General features: G+C 36.7%; 3 protein-coding genes across 17 annotated transcripts in view; 1 reads left to right on the plus strand and 2 right to left on the minus strand.

Moving 5' to 3' along the window:
- The first annotated feature begins 1,176 nt into the window (after positions 1 to 1,176).
- Positions 1,177 to 6,383, plus strand: LOC139772536 (uncharacterized). 2 transcript variants are annotated; one of them, XM_071706280.1, is made up of 5 exons: positions 1,177 to 1,722; positions 1,811 to 2,173; positions 2,300 to 2,428; positions 2,503 to 3,482; positions 3,672 to 6,383. In XM_071706280.1, exons 2-5 carry the CDS (start codon positions 1,837 to 1,839, stop codon positions 5,379 to 5,381), a joined length of 3,156 nt encoding a protein of 1,051 aa, XP_071562381.1. In that variant the 5' UTR covers positions 1,177 to 1,722; positions 1,811 to 1,836; the 3' UTR covers positions 5,382 to 6,383. The 2 variants fall into 2 exon arrangements, with proteins under 2 accessions (XP_071562381.1, XP_071562382.1); XM_071706281.1 differs by having other exon boundaries at positions 1,699 to 2,173.
- A 325-nt stretch (positions 6,384 to 6,708) lies between these two features.
- LOC139772539 (serine protease inhibitor 3/4-like) lies at positions 6,709 to 13,221 on the minus strand. Of its 3 annotated transcripts, none has more exons than XM_071706304.1 (9): positions 13,106 to 13,221; positions 12,116 to 12,237; positions 11,456 to 11,638; positions 10,910 to 11,120; positions 10,412 to 10,626; positions 10,077 to 10,271; positions 9,864 to 9,999; positions 8,252 to 8,353; positions 6,709 to 7,158 (listed from the first exon to the last, which is right to left on the minus strand). In XM_071706304.1, exons 2-9 carry the CDS (start codon positions 12,194 to 12,196, stop codon positions 6,971 to 6,973), a joined length of 1,311 nt encoding a protein of 436 aa, XP_071562405.1. In that variant the 5' UTR covers positions 12,197 to 12,237; positions 13,106 to 13,221; the 3' UTR covers positions 6,709 to 6,970. The 3 variants fall into 3 exon arrangements, with proteins under 3 accessions (XP_071562405.1, XP_071562406.1, XP_071562407.1); XM_071706305.1 differs by lacking the exon at positions 13,106 to 13,221 and adding an exon at positions 12,896 to 13,072; XM_071706306.1 differs by lacking the exon at positions 8,252 to 8,353 and having other exon boundaries at positions 13,106 to 13,220.
- A 1,548-nt stretch (positions 13,222 to 14,769) lies between these two features.
- Positions 14,770 to 25,320, minus strand: part of LOC139772537 (serine protease inhibitor 3/4-like) — a 43,809-nt gene continuing 33,258 nt past the window's right edge. The window contains exons 9-10 of one of the 12 annotated variants that reach the window (XR_011718159.1): positions 17,671 to 17,895; positions 17,054 to 17,242 (exon numbers count right to left, since the gene is read on the minus strand). Coding sequence is in view for 10 of the 12 variants with exons in the window: in XM_071706283.1 (XP_071562384.1) it covers positions 17,079 to 17,242 (164 nt within the window). In the remaining 2 variants the exon portion in view is untranslated. The other 11 variants (XR_011718158.1, XM_071706288.1, XM_071706292.1 and 8 more) reach the window with 11 other exon arrangements.

Genomic DNA, 25,320 nt, shown 5'->3' on the forward strand with positions numbered 1-25,320 from the left:
TTGAATCTATTCCGCTCGCGAGAGAAGAGAATTAAGCGATCAGTAATGAGTTAATAATAACATATTCATGATCTATTAATTTTTTTAGCGTGCACCTGTTTTCCAGCTACATTTTGACGTTACAATCATTATCACTTCAAATGGAGGAAATTCAGGGAAATAAAGATTAACAGCAATTTCGGCCAAACTTCGATAATTCAACTAAATTGTTTAAATTAAAGCAGAATTTGCAGCTATTATTTGTCGTTCCAGATCTAATATTTTTGCACATACGTACGTTAAACAAAAAATCAATTATTCTATTTCTTTAATAAAAATTAATAATTCTATGATATTTAATTTATGTTTTAAAATTTGTCAAATTTTTGTCAGAATATTGAACATACTGACTTAAGAACTGATTTTCACATTGGAATAATAAAATGCACCAGTGTTGCACTATAGTCTTCTCGGTAGAAAACGCTAATAGTAAATCAATCGAAGTTTGATCGAAGTAACCAAATTTCAATTTTACCAAATTTAAAATACAGAAATTGAATAACTTAATTTACATATATATTTTATACGTGTCACCATTAATCGGATTTAGTAACATCTACATATAGTTATTATAACTTCTTAAAACTCATGCTTGTTTATACCAGTTTATACATAATATAAGAGATGTTATTTTATCTCCATTCAAAGAAATCTTAAAATCTTCATTTTGTCAAAGAATTAATACATCAGATATACTTTTAATAATTTCAGAGCAACTCGCTTAACGTTTACACGGTTCTTTAAAACATCATCGGATTTATAATTATAAATCATCTCTTCGTCAACGAGTGTAGATGAGTATAATAACAAACTGGTACGCGTTATAAAACCGGATTTATACGACATTTTACGCGCGTCAGTAGTTAACTACTGTTATTAAACCGGACTATTGAAGAAGGGACCCCCTATTCGCCCCCTTGGTCGCTCCCGTTGGGGTCGGATCCGTGGTGCGTGTAACGTAGTAGCACCTGTCGCACCACCTGTTACACGCGTCATTAAAGCCACGTTCCAGCGTCCCAGTCAAGCGCGAAGAAAGCGATGGGCACGCATGCGCGCCGCTCGCCCAAAAGGATTCACTTCGGCTCGCTCGCTTTCACTCACTCTCACTTCGCGTTCATGAACGCCACTTGGCATCCCAAAAGGATCTCACGTGTGCAGTGACGGATTTATCTTCGTCGCGACCCCGAACTGTAACGAGATCTCCTCTCTCCCTCGCTCCGCGTTTAGATATTTTAATATTTATCCCGATATTTTGTTTTATCTCTAATTAATAATTTATAAATACGTTTCTCTAAGATTGCGCCAGATGACTTTTACAATTAGCGTTTTCAATCTCGCTTGACCGGCTTGACTCCGGGCGCCGTCGCGTCCGCGACTCCACGCGGGTATACCCGCCCCTGCGGCGCTGCATCTCCTCCCACCACACGCAGCCCCCGCGCGTACTGGTCACGGTCCCTTTAAAATTTGAATCACTGTCGGTTACCGTCGTTACCGAGAGACTCCGTCTCCGTCGCGACGATACTCCGCGCGGGCGGCGCAAGTGCGCATCCGTCTGGTCTGGTTGGGCAATCGCGCCCAATTGAGGGCGAATCCGCGAATCCGGGATCGCGAGTATCGCGATTACGAGCTACGACGATCGGCGGGCGACCTGTTGATCTCCACGAGGATCGTCGTGCGCGTGAAGTGAGTCCTTGGGATAACGCAACACCGCCGATAACGGTGGGAAAGGAGACTGGAGGTCTTCTCGTGACTCTGACTGATCTCGTTGCAGCGCGGACGAACGTCCGGCCGTAAGCGATGTCGGAGACGAGCGGGGACAACGCCAAGTACAAGTGGACGCCCGAGAGCACCGCGCTGCTGGTCTCGGTGTGGTCCGACCGGCAGGTGCAGAAGCAGCTCGAGTACGCTGCCCGGCCGCAGGTGATCTGGGAGAGCGTGGCCCGCTACATGAAGAAGAAGGGCTACAACGTCACCGGTAAGCAATGCCGGTCGCGCATGAAGCAGGTCCTGGTGTGCTATCGCGAGGCCAAGCGGGTGGGCACCCGCGCCGGCGTGGAACAGTACTACGAGACCATCGACCGGGTGCTGAAGAGCAAGCGTCTGGATCACGTCAATGTCGGCGTGGACACCGTTGGTGAGTACGGAGACTGCTGGTCGTAGGGCAACTCAATCCGAAGCTTTAAAATATTAAAAATATCTAAAAGACATCATATAATGTGCAAAGGGAGTATTGTTGATATTATATCTCGACTGTTATTAGATGCAACTGTGAAGTCACCGCCGAAGGACGTAAAGACCAACAAGAATCTGCAGATGAGGCTGAAAGTTCAGGAACCCATGCAGTCTCTTTTACGAACGGAGGCCCTATCTCCCACGTGGACGATGGGATGTAAGGCATTTTATTTCCCTATCGAGAATCTTGTCTGTCCAATACCAGGTTTCATGATCTTTTCTTCTTTACAGATGAGAATGAATATCCAGATTCACCCGAATCGAACGAGACCATAATACCCAAGCCATACAACAGAGTTTTTTCCCCTACGAGAGACGTTGCCATAAACACTGGCGAGCGTTTTACCCAGATTGGCAATCGAGCGGTACAGATAAATCCGATCGAGAAGCCGATGCGGGAAGAATATCGGCAGAATTTACTGACTTCTATGCCGTACGCAGATATTCCTTATCAGAACGCGGTGCAGAACGTACAGAATCAGATCATTCAGGAGAATATGCAGCAATACCAGAATAGCCAGCAACAAAATTATACCGGGTGGAATCAGCTGCCGCAGCAGAGGGTGCCGACGAACAATCGGCTTGGCTTTCAGCAGAACGTGCGCAATTTTAACCAGCAATACTTAACCAGCAATAACGGAACGATGCAGAACAACGTGATGCAGAATCCTAACGCGGAGAATATCGTGCGTCAGCAAAATCAGCTGCACCGAGGTGCGCAGTACACGGACAATCAAGCGATGCCGCAGGAGCCGCGTAGGGTCACTTACGCGCAAAACCTGGCGACTATGTATAGGCAGTATCAGGACGCGCCTCGTCTAGCTTGCATGGCGAACGTCATGCCGAATGCCGGATCGCTGTCGCCGGACGTATCGCCGGACGTATCGCAGAATTTAAACGACGCTTTTTGCCTGTCGAAGAGCGACGACAAGACGCATAATTTAAACGAGACGTACAACCGACCCGTTAATGCGGACATGCCGGCAGACGCGACTGTCGTGACGAACAATGCGACCTGTAACGACGAGACTCTGCTGCTGGAATTTTTGTTGGACTCGCCCACTCCATCGGAGAACGGAGAACGCAAATCGCGGGACAGCGCCGTGAATACGGATGAAGTGCCGAGCGCACCGTTCAGGAAGAAGAAGGCGCAGAAATTGGAGCAGCTTGTGCTCAGTGCGATTAATTCTCAGAATGACGTCGTTAATAAGGTAAAATATTGTACTCTTATAATATTCTTTTTTATCTTCATAAACTTCATTATACTTGTAATGTGATTTTTTTATATTACATTGATATATTTTCTTTTCTTTTCTTCTCATCCTCTCTATTTTTTTTTATTGCTTATTGTAATATATACGTTTTATATTTGTTTATAATTTTACGTTACTATTTTTCAGATCTTGATTGCACAGAATGACATGGTAACGCGATTCCTCGACGTGGACAGAGATCGACAGAACAGGCTCGAGAACAGATTGGATCATTTACTGAACGTCGTTCATTCAACAGTGCTCAACAAGAACGAATCGCCACCACCACCACCGATGCCGGAAACTGCGATCACTTCTTTACTTCCGCCACCGAAGCCCGGAATGATCCCGCCGAAATTAGATCTAGTTCCGCCGAAGCCTTGTCGCGTTCCTTGCACGATCCCGAATTCGAACGTGCAGTTAGTCAATCAGAATCCTATTCAGACTAGACCCGGCGTCGTGTCACCGATCACCGTCAGTCCAGGAGGTAGGAAACTCGGCACGATATGGTCGAAATTGGGCCCGGTGTCCACGTCGCCGTTCGTGAAGGCTCAGCAACGGCTTGGTTTTCAGCCTGCCTTCAACAATGACGTACGCACGAAATCGTCGGCGGAAAGACGCATTGCTATGGAGGTGGGCATACTGCGTATGGACATGCGAGGCTTGATGTACGAGACAGCGAAGCTGTTGGAGGTAGAACGCGAACTCGAGGAGAGGATAGAAAACGCTCGGCTGGAACTGAACATGGGTCAGGCATTGACGGCGCGCAGGAAGCTGTTCACGCAGCGAGAACCCACTCCTATCATGATACTAACAGCGGCTTTCTTGGACACCGAGTGTCGCGTCTACGATCAAGATCCGCCTTATCACGGCACCTGGAATTCGCGGAAGGAGATACTCAAGTACGTGCGGCGAGATAATCTCCTGGCCGGACAGGGTGAGAGCTACGAACGTATGCGCCAGTTGAACTCGGCAATACGATACAATTACCCTGGTTGCGAGCCGTGCGACTCATCGACCCCGGCGAAATTGCCGCTCAACATCGCCGAGAACGCCAATAACGAGGCCGAGGCGCCGAAGCAGACCATTCAGCAACTCGCGCGACTCGTGATGAACAGCGCGAGATGGCGACATTCCGCTCCGCCGCAGCAGAATTTAGCTCGTTCTACAGTTCAACCGGTAAATCCAAACGCCCAGGACGTCGAGTACAACGTGACTTACACCGCCCCGAAGGCGAACGCGCCTCTGCCTCCGGGTGAACCGCAAAGATTCGTTAAGGGTTACGATGTGGCGCAACAGAAACAAGGCAGCAATAACGAGGCAGCTTCTAACGGTAGACCGTTGGAAAATGATTTGCGTGGTCAATCCAAGTTCCCGATGGGCTTCACCACTACTATGTTAAATGCCAATGACCAAAAATACGCGACTCTACCGAGGCAGACGAACGACGGAGCATCTAGAGCGTTGGGATTCAGCGAGAATCCGTTGACCGATCGCAAGAACAATGTTCGCTTTATGGACGAGGCATTGGCCGAGCTACAGCGAATGTGTATTGAGCGTCAGAATACCGAGATGTCTGAAGCACTATTGCCTTTTGTGGTAAGTAACGGCAATAGTGCGATAAGCGCGCAGAATCGCAACCTGATAGAGCGTTATGTGAACGATCTGCTAGCGAAGAAGTTGACCAGGGACAAGGACACGGACTCGGATAACGATGACGAGTATCTCGACACTACCACCAGTATGCCTTGCGTGGTGCGCAGAGGCTCATTGACATCGAACGGCACGGCGTCGACGGAAACTGCTCATTCGGTAAAACTCGGCAAAGCGGCAGCTAATCATTGTAGAATAAGTTAAGCGCAGGGAAAAAGAGAGAAAGACATAAACATATTTTTTATATATTTTTTACTTGCGCGATCAATCTTCCCGATAATTGCTCAATTGTGTGCGCCAGGTTCCTCATCACTTGTTACTTCATGACACGTATTGTTTTTCGATCAACGTTATATTTTGGTAATCGTAAAACAAGTAATCGTTTTATGTTACGTAGTTTATCGCAAAGATCAAAAGCTTGAATTAGCGTCACGATTTAAATGTTTAACCCTGTTTAATCCTTAAATACCAGCGAGTAGAAAGCTATAGATAAATATTAGGAAAATTATAAGTAAATACTACTGTCGTCATTTCTAAGCAGACTTAAAATCCTTAGAAATCAAATATTTCGATAATACACTCAGGCAAATCAATATTGTTCAGTTTCCTTTATAAGGAGAAAAATTACTTGTTGAATCTAATTGATTCAACGCGAGTACTTAAGGATTAATGTAGATCTTATTAATAGTTTATCTCTACATTATACTAATTTAGTATATAAATAATGATACAATTTAGTGATTACGTTATTACCTTATAGATTTTTGAGGAATAACACATTCCGTAGAAATATGTTACGCATACTAATGAGTTGAATCGAGCATACAGTGCAATGGTATCTGTTGAGACTTCTTTTATCGATTGTTTTCTTTGTTTAGATCTTATACAATGTTTATCACTCTTGTGTTATATAGTTTATGCGCTATGCATATAGTATGCATAATTATGAGCAAATTCATCGATCGAGCAATTCCACAAGTATCGCGCAAGATTCAAGAAAGGGAACTTATTACTTATATCTTTAGGTGGATAGAATTCTTATGGGAGCAATCTCGTATTTTTATACCATGACCTGAATTTATATGTACGATTTCATTATTTTGCGATATATACACGTTCATCGCCTTTGTGCCAAACTAGCGGATGTGCAAATTGAATTTCATTTATAAACAAGTGCCTTATCATCAATAAAGAATATCATCTATACTTACCATCTTATATTTCTTATACACGTCATGTAAGAATTATCAAGAAATGGTCATCAAAGACAAAAAAACAGTAAAAAATCGTATATCTAACACACGAAATAATTATTCTTGACAGAAAAATGACAATCTTAAATTTCTTTTAAGTTCTAAAGATAAAAATTTGTGCAATAATAATTTTTTTTATTAAATAAATTTTATTTTTATTAAAATATCACAGATACGCGCTATTTAGCTTTAATATTATACAGTTACTATTACACTATTAACCCCTTAAATCCTTTATATATATATATATATATATATATGTATATATTAAATTAAAATTTATATATGTATGCTTCCTTTATTAGACAAATAATAAAACATTACAAATTACACAATACAAATAATTCAGTATTACGAATATACATAAATGTCGAAATGTTTGAGATTTTAAAATCATATTTTTATAAAAATAAAAATAAAAATAATTTTCCTATTTTTATAATTAGATCGAACAAGAACTAAAAGAACAAGAATCAATAGTAAACACAACATCGACAGTAAAATTTTTAGGTTGACAGTATTTTTCGTACAGTACATCTACTACATTTCTGGCACGCTTACACGACCTTCGAACAAAGATACAAACGGTCCTACGTTTTGGCGAATATAATAATAACCGTGTCTCTTGTCAAACGTTCCTACGTTGTGGCGAATATAATAATAAAACGGTCGATTTGCGTCAAATACCTTCCGAATTGGTACCGAGTATCCCCCACCAGTCAGTAGTGCTGTGAACAGAATATTTAAAACATCTTTATAAAGGATAAGTATTTTCCACTTGACGCTCGCAACGCTCTTAGAATTATTTCATGCCTGCACTTTGTCAAATGCTAAACAAGGACAAATAATGCTCTCGAGTGTTGTGAGCACCAAACTGGAACGCACCTGAATACTCTTGTTTATTTAAAACTTTTATGCACATGATGCATTGATGCACATCACGAAAATATGCCCTGCCGAAATATATTAACTTTTATTCGAATGATGATACTGCCAAATAATTCTCGTAATTATCTAAACTCGATAAAAGAAAGAGAAGCAAATAAATACATATGCAGATGCAGATATTCTGATTCGGCCATTTTATACGGAGTACAATCATATTTCTGGTACATTAAACGCATTGAATTTTTAGATTAAAAATTGTTTACGTGACATATTGTTGCACGTTCACGCGATCACACGACCCTCGAACAAAGATACGAACAATCTTTCGTCATAACGTTCGTTATATTGTATATAATAATAAAACGGTCGGTTTATTTCGAATGTCGGCGTATATGGACCTATACTAAGTAGCACGACTTGAACTCCTGCGAACAAAACACCAATAATCAGACATCGTATAACGAAGTACTTGATAACATCGTTCCTTTTTCGTCAACGCAATCCTTGCACGAATGTATGCTTTGCATGCCTCGCTACGAATCTGAGATTCGGCCCTCATTAAGAAAATATCTTTCACCTTCGACGTTCTTTTTCGCATTCTACTACCAATTATTGCTACCGATACCACTTGCGCTGAATTCATTCAAACTTTTATGTTCGTAAAAATCCTATAATTGAATTATTGGCCCCCGAATCAAATAATATCATCGTAAAAAAAAAACTGCGAGATAATCTTGCAAAATGTGGAAAAATTACGGCGAGTAATAATTGCGAGTGATAAATATTATTGTATAAAAAAAGAGAGAAAGAAAAAGGGATAAGCAGATTAATATAGACAAATCTTACAGATCGTTTAGCTGCTACTGTATTTTTTAATGATGTTCACATGCGATACATCTCGTTAACTTCTTAATTTCAAATCATGTACGTCGCCTCGGAATAGTTCGAAATCGTTTGACCATCGCACTACGAACGAAAAAGGCCTGTTCGCTTCGAAGTTCTCGAAATCAGGTAGAAATCTTCGACTGCTGATGCCTACCAGAGAAATGTCAATTTCCACCATATAATCTTTTACGGTGAGATTTAAAGAAGCGACCAAGAAAAGCATCGAAATGCTTTTAGATGTATTCGTAATGGCTTAGATTTGAAAAGATTATGCAAATTTTCCTTTATGTTCTCATTCTTAAAGAAACTTATATATATTTCTCACGTAATATTTAGAATATATTGCGTATATTATATATAATTGAATATATTATAATAAAGTAATATGAAAACGGTATATAGATATTATTATTATTGTGACATTAAATTAATATTGCTTCCTCATAGAGGAAGCTTTGTTTTTTAGAAATATTATATCTTTTTTACATGAGACGTTAATATGAATAATATCAATAATATTTAATATGTTAATATGTTTAAAGATTTCTAAATTTTGAATAATGTGTTAAAAAATTTCATGTGCTAAAATATGCTGAAAAATTCCAATCGTTTCTTCAAAATGAGGCTGGGGGCTGGGTGATATGAACACAAGCTATGCGATCACCATAATGCTTTCATTGCATGAAAGATTTAAATCAAATATTGAGCTGTCATCAAGTGTCAATAGTCGCGACACTGAAACGCTCTATTTATCATAAAATTTTAATTACAAGATTTTTCGACTGTAATATCGAAGTTCAAAAAACATAAATATCAATACGTATTATTGCATATGATTGTCGTTGTCTGACGGAGGTAATAATATAATAGGTGCAACGTGAGTAACAGGTGCACAACCAAATAAACTGCGGTGCGGTGTGTGATAAAGCGTGTATTAACAATGCAACAGTATGTTCGCAAAAGATATAAAGGAAGGCAAAAAAAAGCACAGAGAAGATAAAAAGACATAAAAGGTATACTGTGTAGAGCAGCAAATCTATTCGATGTAAGAAGCACGTGAGCAACATTTAACTATCACACTCAGCTTACGGCAAATTACGGCAGCGTACAAATTCACATACACCCGTGCCGCGGAAACTCCGAGAGCGAGAAATTTTGAACTTTGCAACCCAATTAATATAATAACGTTAAAATAACGTTACATGCACAGGCGTAATCAAATCGTCTACGAAATAATTTCTCAGAGTTTCTCAGAAGCGAAAAAGTATCTCGATGTATCCCAAATAAAATTAGGTGAAATATCATCTTGCTCTTGATATGAAATTAATTATGAAATTGATATAAAATTAAATTATTGCTTATCGTACTTATTATTACTTTTCTCTCTTGTACTATATCGATTATGAATTATGAATTACGTCATTGAGTATTACGTGTTATAATTTTCTTCCAAAGACATAAATAATAAATTCTACACAAATTTAAAGTAACAAAAGATAAAATAGATAATAAAAAGCGAAGTAGAAATATAGAGTATCCAAAGGAAATTATTTGACTTGGACATTGTATTTGAAAATTATTCATATTCGGAACCCCAAGATAATATTTCATCTGTCTTTGGTTACAAACAAATGCAACGAACGAAGCAAGGTGTACTTACTAAGGACGGCGGTCGCCTTGCTACCCTCCTCATTAACTTCGATGAAAGCTTTTTGGACGACTTTGTCGATCTTCAACGGTACATCCGAAATGCCACCAAATTCAGCGTTGTCGCTGAACGGTTTATCGAGACCCATCTATAACAAGTAGGATATGAGTAAGATACGATGTCGCATTTATTTTGCTTGATTATCGACGAAACATTGCGGCGTACCTTCTGAGACAACGTATCTCCAAGATTCAATTTGGACTCGGTCTTGAACTTGGGCAGGAACAATCGGACCTCGGGTCCGTGCGTTTGGGCGAGGCGGGTGTTACATTTCGCGATAACTTTCTCGAGTTTGTCGGTCAGCGCAGCTAGACCGTCAATTTTATTGGGTAGGATGATCACCATGCTGACCTCTTTATTCTGTGACAATAAAGATTAAATCCATAAAGAGAGACGATTCGTAAAGGCCCGAAATACACACTTGTGATGAAAAGCGGCAAAATATCTCAAACGTTTGATTAGATTTTTTTTTTTTTCGAAAATTTGAGAAAGCAACATACCGCATACGGCAGCTCGATGCATTTAGCGTCGTATTCCGGCAATTCGGCGTACTTGTAGTTGTGCTTTCTGTACATAGTAGGAACTTCTCTTACGGTGTTGGCGTCAATGTGGAATGGACGGTTCGTGGTATCCTTAGGATCAAACTCGTCGGCCCATTTGCCCTTGAAGTACACCGCGTTTGCGAGTATCAGTACAGTAAGAGAATTCACGTCGTCTACAATAAATAATAAAAGTTAGCATGAACATTATTTTTAATTCGGTTCAGTAAATCAATAAATTTTTATATAACTATAATATGAATATATATATATATATGAATATATTATCCACAGAAAGTGAAGGTATCTAGGCGTTTTATTACTTTGTTCTTCGTATTTAATTGTTTTACGTTAACTGTGCAATTTATTTGTGCAAAATAAAAAATCACATTTTTAGTCGGCATATAATTACACAGTGAACGCGTATGTATATATGAATATACGTGGATCGTTCTTTACCGGGACTAATAATGCTGTCGATGCGATTGTTGGTTTTCTCCTTGCACCAGGTATTAACAATGTTCGCGACTTCGTCGCCTTTAGCGAAGTCTACCGACTGAATGTCGGAACGATAGTATGTCTCGAGATCCTGTTTATACTCAGGTTTCACTGGGAAAATTTTGCCGATAAATATCTTGTTAGCGAGCTTCAAAGTGACATTCTCAACATTCTGAAAGGATAACATTTCATCTTCGATTAGTACTATCCTACGAGTGTCATAAAATATACCACAAAATATAACTAAAACTAATACAGCAGATAATTATTTTATAATGTAATTTAATAATTATATACGGAATATTTGTATTCTCTCCATAAATATATATTCTATCATATTTTATAAATAATACTTTATAATTCTCTGTAAATTTGATAGTCCAAAAAGTAATATTTACATTCTATAAATATTATTCTACATTTTATCAAGTTTTGAACATTTACATTCTGCAAATGGCTTATTGTGCAAATATTACGTTTCACAATATATTGCAGTTTGATAATTACATTCAAATTATCGATGAGATTCTGGTAACCTTCCAGAGTCTGTGGTTTCGTAGCTGGAAGCTTGAGAACATCTTTAAACTGTGCCTTGGTAGCTCCGACAGCGCCGTCAGCAGCCATGCTCAGAGCGATGTTGGCGCTCAGGGAAGAGCATATCAAATTGCCTGGTGCTTCTTTTGCAAAATTCTGAAAAAAGGACATTTTCAAATTAACTATACGAAAGCTTCATTCATTACCAGTATATCAGAAAATAATCAAATTGATTTGAGAATTAGGTGTTTCTTTTTTATTATTTTATTGCCGGCGTCAAGTCACTGACATGGTACTATAAGGCTCTCTACACCGGACCGTTTGATACGCGTACCAAGTACTATATCCGTATCAAATCCGTATCAAATCTCGGGTTATCCCGGTGTAAGCCGAAATTTGATACGAATTTGATACGGATACAGTACTTGGTACGCGTATCAAACGGTCGGTGTAAACTAGGCCTATGTATAATAGTACCTATATCAAAACTAGTCGTATAGATTATTTTGCTAAAGCTGTTTTCTCATAATTGTTGATATATGATATTACATTAATAAATAATACGAGTATACAATTGTATACAATATCAGAGTCTAATAGAACTTCAAGAATATTTAAATTCAATTAACATACCTTGACAAGGTTGGCAGAGAACAAATGAGCACCCTGAGAAACAGCCTGAATGGCCAAATTATTTTCAGTTGATGTGGCCATGGTTGATGCAAATAGGCAAAATGCCAAGAAAGTTCTTTGTACTGTAATAACGAAAAGATTCAATAGTATATATTCATGATTCATCGCAAAATTCAGTACAGCCATCAATAATAGTCAAGACGCATAATAAAAAAACAAAAGTTACAAAATTATTTCTACTGGATTAATAATTCTATAATATTAACAATGACATAAAGTTTTAAATACTTTTACGTTTATACGATCATCCTTAAAATAAAATAAACAATGTCTCTTTACTAATCCGATATTTTAATACAGTAATAATACCGTGTTGTTAAAATATAATGCCGCGGAAAGAATCATCGCTTTGAGCATTATAGGATTACTGACGAAAATTGATGAACGCCTGGGCTCGAAGGTCGCATATAAATCAAAATGAGGTGTCGGACATGTCGTCCAAGGTAAACACGTTCGTTAAAAATCTTATACATTCACATATTTACAAATTGTGCACTTGCACAATATTTGAGCCCTTCAAAAAGCGATATAAAGATTAAAACGATCCGAAGGCCAATAACAGTGTTACGTTTTCATACAATTCGTTACTTAAGTAACGAAACGACGTTTTATGATCAACGGTTTATCGACAGATAAATTTACTCGAGAATATGAAAATAAACATGAAAATCGGATCTTTAAAGAATTGTACTTAGGTATTTAGCGGCACAAGGCACGTACAATGATACTGTAGGATGCGGGCACGTGCCCTCCACGTGCGTCTCACGGGAAGATTGCTTCGCAAGAACGTGGTCGAGAAAACTGCTTTTCCTCTCACTTTATTTATTGAAAAAGCCGCAGTTAGCCGATTCCGCTGATACAGTCAAAGAAACGCGTACTTAACAGATTTGTATAACGCACGAAAATATATCGGACTCGCCGTGTTGTTACCTTGTTACGCCTTGGGCGGTGGGCCTTGAGTCTCGCAGCGCAGAACTATCTGAAAGGGCGAGTGCGCGCGGAGGGGAAGGGAACAAGATCGGACCGGCACGCAGCGCGCGCGAATGCCGCGAATAGGCGATTGATACCGAGCGCGCCCGAACATCCGCGAGCCGAGCGTCACGGAAAAATGCACCGGAATAATACGTTACTCGTTCAACGTCGGTACGAGACGCAGCGAGACGTTGTCTCGCGTCATACTCGTGTAATTCCTTTCTCGTAAACGAAAAGAAATCCGGTTACGGAGTGTTGCAAAGTGAACGTACGCCGAATATTCTGTTCCTTCTTGTGTCGACTAAAACGAGTGGGATGCTGTCGCTGGACGAAATAAACGCCGACCGCCGCCGTGCTGGACGACGACACGCCGCCGCGCCGTACGTATCGCCAACCCGGCTGTGATTTGGCGGGTCTCCTACAGTGCTCCGCGTGATCGGTGAATGAATTTTACATGAGAGATAAATGTTTCTCGAAGCGCGATACATCCGAATATTAATAGAATCGGTGTCCCGCGTGTCGCAATGAGACGTTAACCTCGAAATTCGCGTACGTGTCTCTTGCCCCCGTTTCGATTTCTACTTCGAATAAGTGAATCGGGTGGGACAGACGCTTTAATGAATAGGTTGAACCTCTCGTTAAACTCATTAAATTAATAATTAATTGAGTGATTGAAGAGAACGATCGCGTTTGGCGTTCTCTTTTTCGTTAAAAAAAAACAGGCACGCAATTCGCTCGTTCACGTAATTTGTTGTAAATATTTCAAATTTATTTGTACGCGCGTACTTCTTTATTCCTCATAACCTCTATTTTTAATTATATTTGTATTAATTAAACGTACAGTGTGTATAGTTTGCTATGAAATATAATGTAACTTTATTAAATAACTTTAAGAAAATTAACGCTAAATTGTATCGTTCGTAAAAATTAATTTCTCGCGATCGTTCTCGCAGCTCGGTGATCGTACCATACTTACCATAAAAAACGATGAACCGCCGCCGCCGCCGCAAGATACTTAAAAATTATAAAACATTCTCTGTTGCTTGTTCCCCAAATATTATTCGTTTTGCTTACAAAATGTTTCCATAACGAGCCTGTTGCTTCGTATTTCGTGCTCTTATCTTGCAGATTTAAGTAATTAACAAGAAAAAGAACTTGTCAATTCGATCGCGGCGCTTTAAAATGGCAATTATTGCCGCGAAATTTTTTTTCTGATCTAATACACTCGACAGTACGTTACAAACTCATAGCTGATAGAATTTAACATTAACTAATAGACACTACAAAGCGCGTGCCATTTAATCTCGACTATTATATATTTTTAACAACATATATCAAATTTAATCCTTACATTTATTTGACATCAAGATAACTTGAATAAAATATCAGTCATAATAACTTGTCATTTATGAGTTTTGTCAAAACGTGATTCTCGCGCCGACAGTTACTCTCGCAGTATGAATTGTGCCAAGCGAGAGAACCAATCAGCATCGCGGAAAAGCAATAACAATTCAATCTCTTAATAACGACAATATTAATGGATAATTGAAATTTTACCAAACGAGCCAAAAATCATTGCAATGAGAGGATTGGGGTTTCAATAATGACCGGTACAACAAAACTAGTGATTATTCATGCCATACTTATTTTAATATCTTTCATTACATTTCTGTTTTGCTTACATATGTAACGCACAGAAACAATCACGAACAATATACGTGATAAATGTTATAAATGCATAAAAATATGCGCATAAAAAGTTATCAAGCTGCGCAATTACATTAATTATATAAATACGTATCTCTTTTCTTGTTCTCCGTTAAATTTGCTTTAGTGAGGTAGTTGAAATTTCAGCAGCATCCCTTGACAGACTCAGTATTCAGGATTGATAACATTTCCAAAGAAAAGCGGTGTCACTTCGCGAACGCCCTTTTCTCCCTTCGAGGAAGTCTTTACTATGGTATACACAAATGGATGGTCTATTTCGAGTTCCTCCACCTCGTAAAAAGCGAAAGCCTGTACCACAACACCTGTAACATAATTATTATAAAACATCGGATAAAACGTATCATCAAATCCATCTATCTGCGAGACTCCATGCGGAGATTGACGGACTCGATATATCTCTTCTACCAGTATTTAGCATTTCAATTTTATCGTATATTAGACATTATTTCTCATATATTACAGATAATGTCTAATATATTTACTATTGATGTCTTCTTGTGCAATATTAACAATCTTAAAAGAACACATTCAATAGTAATATTTTAATACTTCACACGTGACAAGCATAACACATTAAAGCGTAGTGCGTTAACTACAACTCAAATGAAACACAGTACAAGTTACAAAAAAAGCCGTTTATGCTTTGGCCAATACGAAAAGTGCATGCCAAAGGTGATCGTATTGATAAGTGGATTGATCTTCGATCTCGTAACATTTGAAGGTTTATCTCTCTTTTTTCCTTTATACAAAATCTTCACGTATCAGAATCGTAATTCTGTCATTTGCAACATCTCAAATCTTACACCGCTATTTACAGTATAGGAAATTGCTTTTTATAATCATATAACATCCGTATAAAATTAATTATCTTTCTGAGACGATTATTGCGGTTGCATTCTTAAACATTAAATGAATGTTTAAGGGAATATATCTGAAGTAACAGAAATGAACATAATGATGATATTATGTGAGAGATCGCGAAAAAGTGCATTGAAATATTATAAATTATAATTATTCGTATAATTATCATGCAATCCTTTATATTCTTTAAAAGATGTGATCCAAGATTACATCATTTATATTTTACACAAAACTCCGCTACGTGATTATTGCGTGCTTGGGTGGTTTTAAAGCATTAAGAAACGCGAATTTTAATGAGCTTTTATTAATTCTCTGATAAAATATTGAAATACAAATTCGAAAAGTCCAAAAGTGGAACGATCACGACGCTTATTACGAATTTCAACGTAACTCTTTTCGCGTCAGGATGCAAGAAACGTTAAACGAGACATTGCATCGCCAACTACCGCAATCATTCATAAATTTATCGATTATTTCAGGCCGTTGATTCGATCTCCAAATTATCGGACTAATTCAATTTGGTGACGAATCCGATGAACAGCGTTACATAAGATTCTTCTTGCGGTTTCGAGTTAATGACACCATAGACGAATGGACGATCGATATGAAACTCCTCGGGATCCTGGGTGACAACAATTGAATAATTCACCATCTCGACTTCTGAAACAAATTATCGATTCCCGTAAGACTTTATTTCCACTTTATTTTTCCGACATGTTTTGCTCCGAGCCTCGTGTTTTAAGCATGCTTCTGCCTCCTGCTGTATGTGATAGAACGCGCGAAGTAAATTGCTGTCTCATGCTGCATGCTCTATTTTATTTGTATAAAGTTAGTTACTTTATAAAGAGAGTTAAACAGACGGAGGGACTCTTTGTAGAAAATTAAAGAATTATATGGAGGACACATTACAGGATCATGCTGAAACGTGTGCGAAAATCAGGACAATTAATTGCTTTAATATTATTTAATTTTGTTCGGTACCGCTTGAGTTTTTATTTCCGTCTCATATTATTTTGTCTTTTATTACAGTGTCATTGCTTAAACTATAGTCGTCGAACAAATCGCATGTTTTTTTATTCATAAATATTTGACAATTTTGTAAACGCGCTTCCTCCATCTAGAAGGAGTAATTACTCAGAAATATACTATATTCAAAAATTAAATTGTATATCACATGTGGTTGAATAATTGGAGGAGAATAACATAGCTCGAGTCAGGCATTACTGTTATTTATTATCACTCACAATACATATTAAAAGTGCTTTTTTAATTATTAGATTTGTACCGCGAGCTTCGTATTTTTCAAATAAACACCACTTTAAACTGCACCTGCTATTTATTATTAAACAGTAGGTTCGATAACATGTCCAATGAACAGATTTACAACATTATTTTCGGTTTCAGGGTTTGACTTGACGATGCTGTAGAGGAACGGACGATCAACTTTAAATTCCAGTGGAAGTGCGGGAATGGCAATAGATGATGTCATTATTCCGACTACGACTACTGAAACAATCATTCATTTATGCTGTAAAATCTTCCGTCATCGATTTGGCTCCAGCACGTAATGTATTCACTAAGTCTTGCTGCTTCACATGCAACATTGCTACATGTATGGAACTATGTCATGCGTCGCTTATGTCTAATAATGACAACGAGATGTCGAGATGGACCTGTGTTATACCAGCGTGAAATGCGATTACTTTTGTAATTAACTCGATGAAGTTAATTTACTTTCGGTAGAAGACTCTTGAACATATTCGGACATAAAAATGACGGCACACAAATTGTTAGTCGACTCATTTTAAACTCCCTTTAAACAACAGTTTCACGCGAAATTATACTGGAATGTAATAATATTGCACATCATCGTTCGTATATATTAATAATAAAAATAAACGACGCAATGTACATGAACTGTTAATAGTGTTTACAGTGGACTGCATTTGCTACGAAGCAAATAGCGAGGCCGCTTCCCCTTGCTGATTTCTCGCCTCTTCAAATTTCAGGTTGAACGCATTGTCCAAAGAAAAGTGGGACTATATCAAAGGAATTTGTTGCTGTGTTTGCGACATGTTTGACGATGCTATACGCGAATGGACGATCTATCAAAAAGTTATCGCCGGTCCATATCCGTGCGGATCGCTGATAGGTGATAACTGAAACAAATCGTTGGACAACGCGATGTAATACTTGCTGGCTTGATCGTTGATGCATTCGTCTTATTGTTAGCCATAACACGATTTTAGTCACAAAGCGATTTGTTTCACAAACACTCGTTTACATGCAGCATTAATAAATTTCAACCTTACAATACTAGCAGTTCGTAAGTAATATAAATGTTTTTTAGATCTTTTTTTACTTCTCTTAGTGCAATGTTTTATTTCCATTACATATCTTCTCTTCGACTCCTTTAATTAAATATTCATACCAATGCTTGATGTTGTTGATTGATTTTAAACTCAATCGTTCTTGTTTATTTCTTTTTTAAAATTTAATTAAAGTTATGAAGCTAAATAAAAGATAGACACACTTAAATGTGCAGCAGTCAAGTTCAAACATTTTGGAGAACTTTGTTATTAAAATCATCAGAAAATTATTGGAACAAAGCACTCGCAGAATATTCGAGTTGACCATTTAATAATGCTAATATTAAAGTCAGGAAATACTCGGAAGATATGGATGTCATTACATATTATTGCGGATTGAGGACATATCCGTAAAAGAGCGATAAGAAACTAGGCGCTTCCTCAGAACCGACTAACTTGACGATATTATAGAAAAATGGACGATCGATCATGAGGTCTTGAGTTTCCTGAATTATTTTGAAGACCAACTTCATTCCTGGAACATATTAGGATAAATGTAGCATTTATACACGATAAAAATAGATTCTCATCGACTTTCGTTTATTGCATATGCAAAAATAAAATATAGAATTAAAAAAAGTACGTACTTGTCAAATATAAAATAATAAAACCCGAGACAAAAGACACATGTTCCAGTGCAAAATAAACTTGAGGAAAGAGAGATCTTGAAAAAATATAGAACTGTGTGCGAAAGAAGATACAAAAATTATGATGGAATAAAAATTCATACAAAACATACAAAAAATTGCTTGGAAATACATGTCAAAGGAAGAGATTCATAGCGAGTTTATTTGGAATTAAGCCTAAAGTAAAGTTAAATCTTTCCCGAATTGTTTCATTACTTGATCTTAATTATGCGCAAAGAGATATTAGCGAATATCAGATATTTGTTACAATTATACATAATCAGCGAGTAATGTTTTTGTTACTCTTACTACTTGCTATTTGAATATCTTCTACTTGCAATGTGAAACGCGAGTGTGAGAATTGAAAAAAATGTTTTCCTTTTTGTTCAATCTTTACAAAGATGTAAAATAAATAGCGATAAAATTCTATTTTTCTCACGCGATACATGAGATTTTGTAATTTATTCGATATAAGAGAGAATGTCCATCACATTTTTTTGATTAATAACTACATCTCCAACTTTATTTCTCACGTACATATAATTATACCTTAAATATTTGCATATTTTACATATGTGTAACTTTACGTATAGTTGTTTAGTTTATATTTGCTTCGTTATTGAACATTTTATTTTTAATTTTAATGGTTAGTTCCTACATTTCTATACGTTATTGAGTAATTAATTGAGTTCATTTGGATGATTCAGGCGTAAAAATCCGCCCAGTGAATAAAGTTAATGGATCGGTTTCAATGCCACGCTGTGTTGCGATAGCGTATAAAAATGGGCGATCAACCGAAAACTCTTCAGATCTTCGAGGTGAGACTTTCAATACGAATCCTGAAACTCATATTATATTTATTTATATTTTTATTTATTATACATAATATTATGCATGCAATAGATATTTTATAATTCTTAACTCTTTGTTCAAACTCATTTATTTATACTGTAATATCATATATGCTAAACGTATACCTATATTGTAAAGAGAATAATAAAACAAATTAAGTAGAAGTTGTACGCGCGTAAGAAACTGAATGTGTAGATCAATGTCGAGCACGGAGAATAAGTACATAGTATAATAAAAAGAGAGACTATATTAATCTATTTAAAAGAAGATATTCGAGTTAGTCGCGTGTATAAAAGCGTTTTACAGCGTGTTTTGTATTTATATTGTACGAAGATTAAAATGTGGACAGTATTAATATAACAGGAATGTGCACATCATTTTGAGTGCGTGTAAGGCACATATGAATCATTACGTATAATAATGTACATATGGCGACTGGCCAGTGAATGTTATAATTTTAATCCTGGGATCAGTCGACACAATACATGATTAATTTCGTAACCCGTTATATTTCAGGCTTAGCAACGATTCCGGAAAACAGTGTTATGGTGCGACGACTTCCAGATTCTTGGGTTTGATCAACTTTCACGATCGAGTAATGGAACGGATGATCGATATAGATTTCTTCCTCCCATACCAAAGACAAGGTTTCTATGCCTATCCCTGAAAGAAAAGTGTCGCTGATGGAGGCAGGAATCCTTTTTGCGTTGTTAAACATAGATATCATCAACCAAATCGTTCGTCATCACAAATCATTCTCATGACTGACAATTTTATATTATCTTTTATAAAGTAATAAAAAGCAAAGAGAGACAAACATCATGTGTCGAAATGATATGAACGAAGATAATGAATGCATTTTAGTCGAAAGCCTTTAGATATTTTACACTTCGATACAGAAAGATCCGCTATAACATTCAATTAACGGATGGTGGGGAGAAAACGAATGCGATTAAAAACAAATTTCAACTATATGCACATACATATATTCAAGATTCTGGATATTACACACATGCAAAATATTGACGACATGCAATACACATACCGCGTACTGTATATATAAACCGTATACGTATTATTTTTATTTTATACTACATTAACGTTAATAACGTTAATGTAGCAAAATAGAAAATGCAACATGTATATATGGAGGGGTAAAAGCTATAGTGGTGTAAGTCAAATTTTTTTTAAATATTGACTTACATCACTGTGGCTTTTACCCCTCCATATATATATTGCAGTATACATTCGGACAAAGCAAATAAGCGCGAACAAACGCGAACGAACGCGAACGAACCACTTCAATGAGCGTGAATGGCGAGTTCGCGAGTAGCAGCTACTAGTATATAAATATTTAATACATATATCGATATTAAAACTAAGAGTAAAAAGACGAGTGAAAATAAACGATCATACACCGATTACATTATGGATTATGAATGAATCCGTTAAACAATGTGACGATGTCTATGGGCTTTCCGTCTGTCTTGACGATACGATACACGAATGGATGATCGATCGAGAATTTTTCCAGCGGCGTGATCGAGATTGCCGAGATTTTGTCCACGACGATCGCTGCTGAAACACACGATTGATTATGACATGCGACCAACTCCCCTCGTCCGCACATATCGCGAAATTGTGGAGCAGAAATATAACATGCAAACACAATGCTACGTAAATACATCACCGCGCTACTGCAAGAGGAAAATGTAAAGTCTGGACGCAGAGTAGCCAGTAAGAAAATTAGAAAAGAATAAAACAGAAACGTTACGACGCACAGAGATATCAGGACAAAGAGACAAGATGCAACAAAGGCTTAACACGTTCTCAGTTTTTTATTGCAAACCTCGTGTCGACTATGGGGATCGTCGCCTTTTGGGAGGACTTCGAAGATGCGTAAGATGGATAATCAACTTTTCAGTCGGCTGCTAAATAGCTTCTTTTGTATAGAATCAATTAATATCTACTAAATTTCAAGAGAGAACGCAATAAAGTGGAATTGTACAAAGAAACAAGGCTACATATGAGTAATTCAATTTTATTATAAACATGTCACTTTACTCGCCGATTCCTAATCTAACAAAACGTTCTCAGCGAGAAAGAAATTAGAAGATGTTTATAAATCGGTAATATGCCCGGCACACACAAGCAATTGCACCATGTTGATTTCGATCACGTTGCACTGTACTGATGACATTATAGAAAAATGAATGGTCGATTTATATAAATTAGATTTATTGTTCGACTTGGCGAACGACTCGATGTGATAGCTCGTAAGGCGATCATATTTTATGTATTTTGATTGGAAACGTTTATTCGTGATTAATAGATAAGGATTGATTAAAAGTGGATCAATTGTCATATTATTTCCGTATATTTCAATGCCAAGCTTTTAATATATTAATATTTCTTATTTATCGCAATAGTACACAGACTAGATTCGACCAAATTATGTAAAACGTAAATAGAGATTAAATAATTTTCATTCCTTTGGTTCTTGCACAGGTACACGTATAATACATTATTCTTTTATATCAATGTAAAAATAGTGGATAAAAAAAAGATTTGAACACTCCATCTCTTTTGGAACAATTTTACACGAGAAAGAAGAATATTACAGTAACACTTTCGCATAAAATTATCCTGAATGACGGAGTGTTTAAATATAATTTTATTATCCACTGTTTTATACATCCGTCAATTAAGTTATCCGAAAAGTCGTCGATACTTTCCCACGAATAGAAAAATAATATGCATATTTGTCACGTGACATATTTGAATAAAAACAAGATAAACACTTAAACTATAAACGCATACATACGTACAGGTGGTTGATAAATTATTATAAATTTCTTTCAAAGGTATTGAAAAAAAATATGTATAGACCTGAAAAAGGAAAATTATATATCTAATATAATATTCAAACATAACGTATCTATATAACGACATTAAAAAGTGATCAGTGATCACAAACGAGAGAATATGAAGATTATTTATATCAATATTAATAAAAATAATTTTACATTCTTTTACAAAAATTCTCTCATATTATTTATAATTAAAATTCAAAGATTGAAAAAGGTACGACACAAATATGCCAAGAATAATTGACAAAAAACAAATATATAATTTTAAGAAAAAATACCGAAATGATTCGTGACGTAAAATCTTACTTTTTGTCAAGATGCAGATCACAAACCAAGCATGTATCGATATGCATGACGTTTTATTTATTGTGCCTTTATTTATTGTAAGTCGGTACGGTAACTGTTCCGGTAAACAACTGCACGGTGTCATCGTTTCCATTCTCCTGATGCTGAAGAACCTTGACAATACTATAAAGGAACGGACGATCAATATTCACATTAATCGTTATCGTCAGACAGCGCATTTCGATGTCCACTCCTGGAAACAGATTATCGGATTGTTCGTGGGAATCGCGGCGAAATAAGGGTCGCGATTAGTCCTTATTCGCTTCCGTGGCACGATAAAAGGCATTAATATGCGTCCTGTTAAACTACAATGAGACGAAAGATGCGATGCCTAGCTTACATCTAGTGTGCATTACCGTGAGCATCGTGATAGTTTCGCGACAATTATCTACTTCTCTTATATCTCTTTCGGTGTTTTCTCTCGAGTTTCGAAAAACAACTACGTTGTGCCAATTTCGTGTAAAGATTTACGAGATGCTTCAAGCCACACAATTCTCTTTCAATTCAGATATCAAAGATAATGTTGAAATAAACGTGCTTGTTGTGATAAATTTTCAGTGATTAACAGTAATTAATTATTCGATATTGAGAATTAAAGTTCTTTAGCAAATTAAATCTAAAAAAATTTTTTTAACGGAACCTTGTTTTTAGTCTATTTTAATAAAAATTTATATTATATATATATATATAATTTTCTATATATTTCTCTATATTAAAAATTAAATGTTAAGAAAAAATTTATTTTTAGAGTTTATGACTAAAAAGACATTTCTAATACACCCAATGTATTTTACAGAGAAATCGAATATAATGATTCTATTAAAGAATCTTTGCAATATAAAAAAAAATTAATGAATAAAAAGACTATCTGTAATAAAAGCACCGTACGTAACGCACACTTGCCAAAAGCGGGCGTTTAAACTATCATACAGATGATATGATAGGAGACATTTAAAATGAGACTGAAAAATGCGAGATCTGAAATGCTTAATATTTTATTAATAACTTCTTAAAAAATGCAAAATTCAACAATATAATAAAGAAACACGCAGTAAGAAAAAATTCAAACAAATCAATGGTTAACCTGGTGCAAGCGAATGTTAAATGAAGTTAACAGTTAAGTGAAGTTAAACAAATTATTATTCACTCCCAGTGTTCTCTAACGTTGTTATCTATTACTTTCTGTGAAGCCAGTTATAAATTTCGCATGATATTTCATTCTCTCGATTTCCAGGGTGACTGTCGATTTGTTTGAATGGAATTTTTTTTTCTCTTCTCGATATGGCGCGATCTAAGAGACCTGCATTCATTTATGTATTAAGCTATACTGTATTAAGTATCATATCGGATTATATTGTGTCGTAACATCAATCTCGAGAAATATTAAGGGCTCGCTGAAGGTTCAACGACGAATCCGACGAAGAGCGGAACTACGTTGTGTTTAATGGTGTAGTAGAAGGGTCTGTCCGCGTTGAAGATTAGCGGCTCGAATAGAGGAGCTGGTCTTCCAGGTAAGAATATTACATCTATAAAAAAATCACAGGACCAAATCATACGGACGTGTTGACCCACATACGTTTCCGCGTAGTCTCGATCGAAGCGATTTTGTTAGAGCACGATCGACGCCAAATTCTTCCGTTTCCATGGGACTTTCGAGCAACAGAAAGTTGAAAGATGCGACCAAAACTGTTTTCGTCACGTTGCACGTTGAAAATATCGCGAGAGAGAAACTTTATCGATCCAGAAGTACAGAGTACTAGAAAATTAGAAGCGACAGCTATTTTTGTTCATTTCATATTAATATATCGATAGCGCGCATGTGTGATGTGCATGTATAAAATTATGTAATTTTGATAAAGTGAAATTAAGTTGTTACGCTTTTTTATATCTTACGGTAACGCAGAGTAACGCAAATGTAGTATAATATACATATAGAACGCAATGCATATTTAGCATAAGCGAGACAAAGATGAGCGTACGCACGGAGTGGGAGCGGACGGCCCAGTCAGTGATTTAATAATGTAGTAAATGATTTATATTATTTAAAAAAATTTATAAGGCAAAAATGTATTTTGTTTGCCATGTTTCGAAGTTGTGGAGAACCATGCGGAAGATTGCCGCAAAACACAATAGGCATATGCATAGAATTAACTTTGCATATTTGGTCTCTTATGTAATTTTATTTGCTCTTTTATTTTATTAAATTACACCAATTTTAATCATTACAGTTATAAGCATTTTTAGACAAAGAATGATTTTTGTTACGGTAAAAACAGTAATGCGCGTGCCACTTCGCAAATCGACGCGTTATTTATTCTTCGAAACGCTATTGCGATAAACGAGAGCCCGTATACTGTATATTTCAAAAATTCCTACGGTAAAATATGTACGTATAACGAAAAATTCTCTCCGTGTAGAACATCTTGTAACGAGTTGTATTGCAGAGATAAGAAGCAATACGGGAATAGTACAATTACTGACGAAGGGAGAAGCGAGAAATGAGAAGGGATCGGAGAAAGGAG

The sequence above is a fragment of the Temnothorax nylanderi genome, unplaced genomic scaffold (genome assembly GCF_030848795.1).
Source record: "Temnothorax nylanderi isolate EJ_2023f unplaced genomic scaffold, tnyl_v1.0 TNYL_tig0051_pilon, whole genome shotgun sequence".
NCBI classification, from domain to species: Eukaryota; Metazoa; Arthropoda; class Insecta; order Hymenoptera; family Formicidae; genus Temnothorax; species Temnothorax nylanderi.